Here is an 11,596-nt window from a genome sequence, read left to right on the forward strand (position 1 = left end):
TATCTTGTATAAACCAAAAACATATGAAAAAAATACTGAAATTAACATAAAACTGATTGAACAAAGAAAAATATAAATAGAATTGATCAATAGAGAGGTTTTAAGTTTGAGTTTATTTTTATTTTAAGGCAAATTGTAAATGTAACCATTTTTTTAATTTCCCACCCTGTCAAGAAAAATAAAATGATAATGCCATCTATTGACAACTTACTAAAACGTTATTTGTTTTCGAACTTTAGTTAAAATTTTATTTAAAAGATGTCAGTGAAGTTCTATTCCGACGCATGCGCATAACTTATCGATTTTCGCGGTGTGCGCGCGCTTTCAAATTCATAGAATCGAACTTGTCAAAATTGCATTTTTCCTACTAGTTGCTGTGCCCTTAAAATGTCAAAATATAATAAAATAAATTGCGTCGCGCTTATCTTTTGTTACATTGGCGCAGCCGCCGCAAATTTAGAAGGGCCCTTCTTGTTTTGGGGGCCGAAGGACCTTTCGCTGTACAAGAGACCAGCTTTAAAGAGTTTAGAGCAAGATGACCTGGTGGAAATATACGAAAATCAAGCTGCTATTGTTGTCTTTAACAATCAAGACTCGTTACCACTGAGCAGTGATAATTTTCCTAGACTTAGGAAGCTTCTAGAGAGAAAGACGATGCTGGTTTTACCACAAGATTTTCTTGACGTCCATCCAGAATACATCAATAATGAGACGCAGGTGAGCCATAACTTTATTTACAATTTTCCGAAGAAATAAAAAAAAAAATTGACACTACCATTTCCAGGAACCGCTTCCATCTCAAATCTGTTTTCAATGCAGCAGCAAGGTTTATTACGGGAGTAAAAAAATATTCTCACATCTCACAACATCTTCGAGATTTGCACTGGTTAAAAAGCCCTGAGAGAATAAAATACAAGCTTTGCTGGACAGTATTCAAATCCCTTCATGAAATAGCTCCAAGATACCTATTGGACCTTTGTATTCGGGAAAAAACATGTCAAATAAAATCTACTCTTAGGTCAGCATATGAGTCAGAAAGAGGAAAACTTGTCGAAATCCGGCGCCTTCTAAACACTAAATTTGGAGATCGTGCTTTTGCCGTTGCCAGCCCCTCGGCCTGGAACCAATTGCCTTCAAACTTACGAATCATCGACAGTCCCAGTCAGTTCAGATGCCAACTAAAATCTCACTTCTTTAAATTATCATACTCTCAATCTTAAATCAGAAAATATAATATTTCACTTTAGTTTAGTTAGAATGTAAGTTTAAATATACAGTTTTAAAGAACCCTTGAGGTGATTTTTCACAAAAATGGCGCTATATAAATCTGCTAAATGTTATAATTATTATTATTACTAGGCTTACCAATACTTGGTGCTTCCTCTGCTCTAGAATTTTTCTGATCGAATCTCCTTCTTAGCTTTGTAATATATTATTGTGACTACCTAATAGTCGAGTGTTTGTTTTTTTTGGTGATTAATAATTCTATACTTAAATTCCAAAAAAAATACATTACCTAATATTAAGTATTGTAACTACACAACCCGTACATTTTTTTTTAATTTAGGAAAGTAAAACCCAAACAATAACTAAAATAAATTAACTTGCGGCACTTGATTTGAAGAATTATTATTTTTAAGTATTCTGAATTATAATTATTTGTGAGATTTCTCAAGATATGTTTTTTTATTTAATTTATTATTTATCAATTTATTTAATTTACACTTTATATAAATATGCATATAAGGGCAGGCATATTGCCTTAAAGCAATTTCTTCCTACCTATCCAAACCGTTCAGTTTGAGAAAATTACAAGTACATGGACATATTCTAAGGAATTATAGTTTATCTTATAATTTTATAGAAAATAAAAAACATTTCTGTACGAGGGGAGCTACCAAAATTTTCTTTATTATTAATTTATTTAAAGCATTAACTCTGTGATCAAACAATTAAAGTAAATGTTATTAAATATTTTTACCAAACCACTTACCGACTTTTCTATGTCTACCAGTTTCGAAAAGTACGCGTCTCTTCGTCAGGAATTCCATATTCGCAAATCACTAAATCAATTTAAATCATGAGTTTATTAAACTTACGGGAGTTCAAATCTTACAAACTAATAAAAACGGGTTAAAATTAAACAATATGAAAATATTTCACATTCGGAAAGCTTGAAAAATAATGCTCTTTTGATCAATAATCAAACAACCTTTCCAATATAGCCCGTTAAGCAATGTTCCTTCTTAATGGCCACCAATTAAACTCACGCCCCTCCCTTTATCCACTCCCTCTTTTTTCAACTATTTTTTCAACAGCATAAAATATTTTCATAACCTAATCAGTGCATGTTAGGGTTGCTTATTAAAATTCATGTCGTGGTAGTTATATATTTTTGTGCAACAACTATGGTGAAGGTGTTTAGTGGGTTTTGCATGTTGATTCAAATGGTGTCCCGACGAAGAGACGGGTACGTCACGAAACCGATTAACACAGAAAAGTCGATAAGTGGTTATTTACAAATATTTAATAACATTTAGTAAAGTTTTCTTTCATTTTCAAATTTTCTGTACGCAAATGTGTATTTTTTTTTATTTTGTAAAAATATAAATATAGATAAGTTATTGATTTAGCCAAATATTTTAATTTTGTGGCCATTTTCAACGAGTTGTATAACTCACTATTTGAAAATAGAAATCGAGTTGGGGTGGAGTGAGGTTCGAACCTCGGATTTCTGATCCGTGAGTATGCAACACTAACCACGGGACCACAACCTGATTTAATTCCAAACATGTTCAATTACATGTTACTTTCAAGTTTGTATAGAAATATCCCTATTTCTGTTAAAAAAAACTTTTTTACTTTAAAGACAATCAAAGATAATTCTGTTAACTTCACATTTTAATTAGGGACCCGATAATATTTCTTTAATTATATCATAATACATTGAGGGGATACCCTTAAGCCCACCATCCACCCGCAATTGTTATAGAGTCTTGGGGGACTCTCTGTCAGCTGCGCATAGAGAATAGTTATTATAAATATTCCTAAGAAATACAAACTCTATGCAGATTAAGGAGGGGGGAGGAGGACGTATGGACAGAGGCCAACACGTCATCCCCACCCCTCAGGATCCCCTCAATGCCTCTGTTTTTTTTTTATTCAAAAAAATATGTTCACAAACAATTAACATAATACAATAATTAATGATATGTTTTGCTTTTATAATAAAATAAATATAATTCCAGGTGATAACAGTGCAAGGGCCTAACTCCGACCGGGACGCGGAGATCACGGAGACCTTTGAGCGTTTAGAGGACATCTACGGGTCTGGTCGGGTTCTGGGAGTTCTCGGTACCTCCAGCGGCCAGGACGGGGAGACCCTGAATGAGGAGGAGGCCCGAGGGTCCAGGAAGAGAAGGGATGTGGAGCAGGGACCGAGGGAAGCTCCGGCGGAAGTCGTGTACAATGCTTCAGGTATAATATTATGCATTGAAACCTTTCTAAACGAACATTATTCGTTTTAAAATTTTACTCGAATCTTAATGCGAAACTTTCGTTCAATAAAAACTGGTGATAAAACGGATGGTGGTTTGAACAGATACCGGATACCCGGCAAGCTACTAAGCCGGATAGCCGGATATCTGGCCTATTGTCTATAGAGACACTCCGGTACTCGAATTTATCGCATGAATAAAAAAAATAAATTAAATGTCGATAAATTAAAAAAGGGTTAACTTATTATCATATAAAGTATCACTCGTCATTATTTATCATATAAATAAAAGACGAGTGATACTTTAGTTTCCAAATTTGGAATATCCAGTGACCAAAGTCATCGCTTTCGCGACATCTTCGAAAATGGTATTCCTATAAAGGAGTTCAATGTATTTATACAAAACTGAGGTAAGGATAGATAATTCAAAATTATATGAAACTAAATTAAATAAAGTTATTTTTATCTTAAGGATCATTATCAATTTTTTTTCAGGTTAACTAATGAGTGGACATAATGCTAATTTAAAGTATTTTATTTTTAGTGCCCCATCCTTCGTGAGTGTGATCTTTGTCAATTATGATTTCTGAAAAACAAAGGGTAAAAAGTCATTAGTAAAAATATATTACAATGGGTATAGTATGGATAATGCACGTGTGTTATTTGTTCATGAAATAATTCTACGTCGGGTTTATTTTTTAATCTTTTAACTTCGAGAATTTCTAGTTTGTCAAGTTTATGGCCTTTAGGTGCAATATGAATTATTTTTACATTATTTTTTAAATCAAAGGAATGTTTAATTTCTATTAAATGATTGGTAAAATTTGATTTATCTTTATTATTAGACCATGATTTTATAAGCTCTTTTATTCGTGTTTTAAAGGTTTTTTTTTCATAATATTTATAATGATCATTGATCGATCAAAGAGTAGCATATCAATATGGTTTATATGTTTATTGATTAAATAAGTATAATGATTATGAGTATTTTTACTTCTTGCGCTATTTTTCAAGAAATATTTTTTTTTTTAATATTTTTTTACAAACTTTTTTTTATTTGCGGGTTAAATTATTTTCTAGGATCTAAAAATTGTGAATTTTTTAAATATTAAGTGTTATTTCTAACTTCCCATACACGGTCGATAACCATAATGTATCAATTGAGTGGCGTTGATTTTATGAAATTTTCGCTGTCAAAAGGTATCCGCCGGATATTTTTTATTTTATTTACAAACGGCATTTTTGCCATTTAAATAACATGTTGCTTTTGTTGGGGGTTGGAGCTTCTACCCCAGTTGGAGATTGACATAAGAGACGGTGTCGGCATTATAACATAGCGAATAAATATACTGAACTTTTACGGAACACGAGAGCAATGGCGATGATAAGTTGAACTGGCTGCAATTTGACTATATACTGAAACTGAATGACTGCGTTGAGCTGACTTGGCTAAGCTGACTCATCGGGCTGACTGCTTGGGCTGACTCTTTGAGCTTACTGATGTTATCACACCTTGTTGTCTATTATAAGCCGTGATACTTTGTTCTCCATATCTACGCGGTAGGAACGAAGTCAATGTACTGATGGACGTTGCTCTTATGTAGACGAATGTTGTTTGTGCAATACTGTCAGTCTTGCTGAATATTTTGTATCGTATCCAATACAAAATTATGACTTGTTTTGTCGGTCGATTTTCTATATTTCAGGTGAAATGATTAAGCACGTGTGTGTGTCATCGATCATGCACTATAATATCCACAATGTTATTGAAACATAACAAAAAACAAACAAACCATCGCGCCGTTTCTCCGTAGGAGTAAGCAGAGAGGATAGAATGCCATGTCACTCTGTCTTTGCATACATACCTCTCTTCCTCTACATTCATACATCTTTTTATGCACGCACGCCGATTATTCCTGCTCTCGACAAGTCCATCTTCAAGTATTTTATGGTCTTGATCGTAACATGTCTTTCTCGTTTTCTGCATCCATCAACATTCGCATCATAGATCTTTTTAGTCATTCTTTTGCTGTCCATTCGCTCTACATGTCCAAACCAATAAAACACAAAACTTTAAAAAATCATAGCACTGATAATACGATATGTGAAAAAAAAATTTTTTTTTGGCTTAGTTTAATAGTCTTTTAACAAATAAAAATAAATAAAATTCACTGAAATTCCTCATTGTATTTTTGTGGATATTTGTTATTATTTTTTTTTATGTTATTTTGTTTGTATTGTGTATATTTGCTGTATTACTGTTGATATATCAAATAAATTTAAATAAAAAAATTAATAAAACATCTAAAAATATTTCTGCGTAGTGGCAAATCTGATCACAATGAAATGAAGTTAGTTCGTTAGAGAATGAAGGCAAATACCAGCGAACCAAAATGCCATTTTCTTCATTTATACGTCATTGCACCAGGCTATGGTAGAACATAAGCCCTGCAAGTGCCTAGACTACCGTATTCCCTTCACGAAGATCTAGTCTTGTAATTGAATTTTCTAAAAACAATAAAATATATTTTTTTTTTAGGTAAAATTCTGTTCTACAGCAGCGACTATCCCGTACTTAGATACGCAGCTGGTGACAACAGAACAGAAGACAAATTCTTCAAGCTCCAGAACTTGGCTGCAGTCTCATCTGATGATAGAGAACAGTTTAGTCGTCTGATCGTCACGTTCTCTACTCCAAGTGGCAAGGTAATCAAAATAGTCATCTTCACGTTGTTCCGACTTTAACATAACCTATTCCTATTTGGATATTTCGCACAAATCATTATACACGGTGTTTTAGGACCAGATCGCGACACTCCAGAGGAACATTCCTCACGGTAAACTTCCTTATATTTTTTTTGTTAATAATTAAAAAATGGAGTAAATCTCTAATTTCTAGGTTTAGCATTTTTTCCACAAACCACTACACCTTACCTACAAAAAAAGATAAAAAAACGTATTTGACCAACAAAACGATACGCACCAGACGCTTACACTTGCTTCTTTAAGCAGCTGAGTAGGCGAGGGGTGAAGGTATGTGAAAAGGATACAAGAAATTAAGGACTTACTCCATTTTAATTTTTGTTAAATTTAAATACCGTGTATAATAAAACTAAACAACATCAAACTCGTTTGTGGCGTTAAAATACAAAGTATTTTATTTATAATAAATATTTAAAATATGTTTTCCATTAAATTATATGCTGAAACAGTACGTAATAAAAAAGATTTAACTTTTTTTAAATAAATAAATAGCATATTATTTCATAACGAGCTGAACCCGGCAATGTTTTGCTATTGCTAGATTTGACTACATACTCATTTTTAGAGTAAATAAACACAATTGGAAGTTTGATATCAATGATTATATTTAGTGGAAATTAGAAATGTACATTTAATTACATTAAAATATTTGTGTTACGGTTTATATAAATTGTGTGGACAGAGAATTTTGATAAATTGGTATTCGAACATTGTTTACCTGTCACTGTCTTGCAAATGCCTCTCCGATACTGTGCGAAAAATACAACTGCATGTCAGACCTTTGGTTAGAATAGACAAAATCGACGTTTCGTTGTCCCGTTTTTTGCACCTCAAAACTTAACCAACTGTGTTTTTTTTTAGACAGAGTATCGAAATAAAATTTTCTATACCGGTACGTTTTGCGTTTTTCAAAATAAGCTTTATTTGTATACCGTGCGCTCGAGAGAAGACAGCAGATAAAAATTTGTTTTTTTAGTGGTTTTGCACAGATAAAATACGGAAATACTTTTGTATGAAAATAAGTCGGACCGCGTTGATTAAACATTATTAAGTTTACTTACAAAAAAATACTCTTTAATGCCTTTATGTAACTAAAGTTACAGGTTCAGTTTAATATGCTCATGGCAAAGATATACGTTTCGCTTAAAACCGCACATAAGTCGGTCCAGTAATTATTCAGTCTATCGAGGACACATACGTAAATTACTTTTTAAACGTATATATATATTTTATGGTTTTTATTTAATGAATCCATATTCAAATATCAATATGAGATAGTTTTTATTTTATCTTCCGAATTTTCAGTCGATTGAATTGAACTAATTTGATGCCTAGGTGACCCTCCGCTTCCGGTTTCCTGACAGCCCGGGCTATTGGCACCTGGGCCCCATCGAGTTGCTGGATTCGCGCGGCCAAGAGTTCCTGCTGACTGCGCCCTACTCCGTCTCGTCCTTCCTGGGCGCCCCCAAGGGCTTCTCCTACCGCTGCGACCGCCCCATGGAATTCTCCAACGGCTCCGTCAGCCTGCTGGTGAAGGAGATCCAGGTCCAACCGCAGCTTAACGGGAAGAAGCGGTTCGGGATGGCGTATAATTGTGTACCTTCGACCACTGCGCCTATTTGGTAAGCCATTTGACAACATGAAGTGTATGGAGTGAACAATGAACTGATACGGGCTATTGCATCTCTCATCTCTCAGAAGACGAGACATAACAGACTTTAACCTCATATTTTTTTACATAACCTTAACGAGATTCAAAAATTACAAATAAATATTAAAAATAATCTTGAACAGTGAAGAAAGCCATATTTAATTCACATTTAAAGCATTAACATTGTGGTCAAACGTTTTGCTAAATAATATTAAATATATTTTTATAACCCCCTACCGATTTTCCTTTGTCTACCGGTTTTGTAATGTACCTGTCTCTTTGTCAGAAAACCAATAAAAACACCAAAAAAACATTTTTTGCACAAATATACTAAACCAACATGACACGCATTTTAATAAGCAACCCCCAACATGCTCTGATATCTGCTTCTCCTATTTGATCTCCATTTTACAGGACTCATATTACCTTATCGAGTCTGTCCAACACCGTTTTCTAAGAAAAGTGGCATGGTTGCTTGGATTACAAAAATGTAATTATTTCTATCTTGAAATAGAGCAATATCTTAATCTGTTTTCATTGGAGAGACGTAGAACTGAGATAGACCTTTTATGCATTTTCAAAATACTCAATGCTATTAGTGATGTCCCATCTCTGTTGCAATCTATTTCTTTTCATGTTCCCAACCTGTCACCAGAAGTCAAAATCTGCTATTTATTAAATCTCATAGCAACTTTTGTTTTTATGCCTCAATGTCCAGAATGCGTAGATTAGTCAATTTATCACACGACTTGGAATTCTTTGGGATAGATCTTCCGGCTTTTCGTAGATCTCTTCGCGACTAAACAGCTTGGGATGAAGTTGGATTGGCATGGTTTAGCTCGAAGTCATGTGTTTTTTGCGTTTATGATTAAATTGTTTACCATTATTGTTTTGCCCTTGTTTGTCTTTGCTACGTAGTTTTATGTTCTTTTTGTTTAGTTTCTTGTATTTATATATCTTCTTGTAACTTTTGGAATTGGATTAGGCCGTATATATAATAAATAAATAAGTTTCATGGTGTGGGACAAATAGTTGAAAAAAACTAGAGAGGGTAAAGGAAGGGCATGAGTTCAAAAAGTATAGGGTGGCCATTATAATGGAACAACATAACATATTTTTATAACCTAATCGGTGTATATGGGTTGCTTATTAAAATGCTTGTCGTGTTGGTTTATATTTTTGTTTAACAACTCTGTTGAAGGTGTGTAGTGGATTTTGCATATAGATTAAATTGCTGTCCCGACGAAGAGATGGGTACATCACGAAACCGTTTGACATAGAAAAATCAGTAAGTGGTTACATACAAATATGTAATAACATAAAAAAAATAATATATATTTCTATCTTGCCCTTTGTTGATAGAGCATTTCGCCTACTGCTAGATAACTAGATTTTGGAATCCCTAACAGCTTGGCATTAATGAGTATATATAATAACATTTAATCTAAAAATACTTAAAATCAATTGAAATTTAAAAAAGGTATAATTAAGACATAATCTAGGCGGACATGGCAAGTGTGTCATCGCGAGTCAGGAGTGACAACACCGCTTGCTTCTCGAATGCTTACCTTTGCTGTAAGAACACATCGACAGATCCGTTTAATGAGATTTTGTTCACTATTTTGCGGATCTTTGACAGAGGGGAAAAGAATCCGATGTTTGTTTTATAATTTCTCACAGCAAAGACAGCATTGGTACGCAAGTTACGGTGAGGTACATTAAGGTTAATCTGAGCTAGGATATCATGGGCACCTATACAGCTACATGCATTTTTGCAAGAATATCAAACCAGCTAAAATCCTTTTCAATTCTAAACTTAAGATATGAAAGTACTCTAGACGATCATAATAGTTAATTATGAAAGTATTTTATTCTATTATAAATATTTACGATTTAAAAAATTTACTTTGCACCTATTCAATCCGCTTTACATGAATATTATTTGATAGTATTGATATCTTTCCAGGTCTGGTCTCCTGGTGGCTTCAATCCTCTTCCTCGGAACTGCTCTTGGAATTACGATGTTAGCGAATATCAAAACAATGGACAAGTTTGAAAACATCAAAGGGAAAACATTAACATTCACTGTTATTGATTAAATCATTTATTCATCAAATAAATTATATTATTCCGAAGGGTTTTCCATTAAAGGCGCTCGAACTTTAAATTTAAATAAAACAGGTTGTGAGATATTCTTCAATTTTTTTGTTTTGGTTAAAAAAAAAATTGATTACATTAAAAATGGATTATGATATTCGCCAAATGACCGCATGCCTTGTGCTTGTCATACATGCCTTTCGATTCTGCCTGCTTTTGACATGAGCAGACTTAAGATTTTAGTTTATCTGATCATGCCACGTCTTCCTTGGTAGTTCTCGTCTCACGTTACCGTTAATTTTTGGCATATTTAATTGTTTTACGGTTCTTTCGTCGTTCAACCGATCTATATGACCAAACCATCTCAGAGACCCTTTCTTAATCTTATCAATTAACCTGACTTATACTCTCGCCTGATTTCATCATTCGTTACCTTGTCATACATTGATTTCCCTCACATTCGTCTAAGAGATCGTATTCCAAATGCGTTCACTCGGCTTTCATTCTTCCCCTGCCAGTTCTACGTTTTACTTCCATACATAAGTGTTGGGACCAAAACTCCGTTGTGCACTGCCAGTTTGGCTTCGATTGACATATTTTTATTAAAAATTACTGTGTTTAGTGCGTTGTTCATTTTGTTGTCAGCGTTTACTCTCTTTTCAACATCTTTTTCTACTATTCCATTTCTTGAAAACATGCTTCCTAGATACACAAATTCTTCTACTTGTTTGAGACATTCGTTGTTTACATTTATTATGCAGTCAGTAACCTCACTTCTCACTTCCCCTTTAAAATCATCGCTTTTGACTTACTTTCGTTCATTACCAATTCGCTCTCCAGGCATACATCATACAAAATATTTAAGGCGTTATATTGGGACAACACTACAAATCAGGAGCCCTTGAGCAATGGTTCAACATTATTAAGGTACACCACCCTCCAATGGCCACAGTATTTGCCTCGTAAACATTGTTTCACTGATGTGAAAGATGACGATTACGTGACATTAAATCAGCATGCACTCCTGGACCCGAATTACAAAGGGAAATTTACTGAGTTATCTTTGACTGTCTATAAAGGAAAACTGATATTTGTGTACGAAAATGAGTATATTAGCATGAACATTTAAAGTTTGTTCGACGGTCACCAATAATTGAATACGTTTATGCATATTCTGCTTTTCATCACTACAGCGAAAGAATTATGGTCCTGCGCTACTCCGGGGCCAGGACAACTGCTTGTTGGATGTAATCGCCAAAGTGATTCCTGGGAAAAGATGAACAGAGCGGTTTCCCTTTGCCTTCTCTGGTTATTATTGAATAAACAAGGTGTTCTTTAAACCCTGTCACATCCGAAGCCACGATGATCAGTATGAGCAAGAAGACATATTAGCATATTCAAAACAATATTTAGAACGCAGAAATATCTATACGTCTGCAGGGGAGAAGCGAGGGAGGCGTGGTCATGTGGTTGACGGTGTATCGAATTCCCCCTCCCCTCTCCTCGCTTCTCTCGTGCAGAAGTAAGCTACCATTTGTTTTTTTAAATATTTTATTTTTGTAAATTTTATTCGTTCTAAAAATTTATTT

General features: G+C 34.0%; 1 protein-coding gene across 1 annotated transcript; it reads left to right on the top strand.

The window, feature by feature from the left end:
- Positions 1–362: 362 nt before the first annotated feature.
- Positions 363–10,139, top strand: VhaAC45RP (VhaAC45-related protein). Its single transcript, XM_088241222.1, has 5 exons — positions 363–717; positions 3,249–3,477; positions 6,036–6,202; positions 7,595–7,881; positions 9,877–10,139. The coding sequence occupies exons 1-5, from the start codon at positions 388–390 to the stop codon at positions 10,007–10,009; spliced, it is 1,146 nt and encodes a 381-aa protein (XP_088097348.1). The 5' UTR covers positions 363–387; the 3' UTR covers positions 10,010–10,139.
- The last annotated feature ends 1,457 nt before the right edge of the window (positions 10,140–11,596 follow it).

Source organism: Micrasema longulum, unplaced genomic scaffold, assembly GCF_059751315.1.
Source record: "Micrasema longulum isolate JH-2025_06_02 unplaced genomic scaffold, ASM5975131v1 h1tg002788l, whole genome shotgun sequence".
Classification (NCBI taxonomy): domain Eukaryota; kingdom Metazoa; phylum Arthropoda; class Insecta; order Trichoptera; family Brachycentridae; genus Micrasema; species Micrasema longulum.

Excerpts from the sequence above, each read along its gene's own strand:
- VhaAC45RP (XM_088241222.1), top strand. The coding sequence starts at position 388 with ATGTCAAAATATAATAAAATAAATTGCGTCGCGCTTATCTTTTGTTAC. Across the intron at positions 718-3,248 it reads ACATCAATAATGAGACGCAG|GTGATAACAGTGCAAGGGCC; the intron begins GTGAGCCATAAC and ends ATATAATTCCAG. Across the intron at positions 3,478-6,035 it reads AGTCGTGTACAATGCTTCAG|GTAAAATTCTGTTCTACAGC; the intron begins GTATAATATTAT and ends TTTTTTTTTTAG.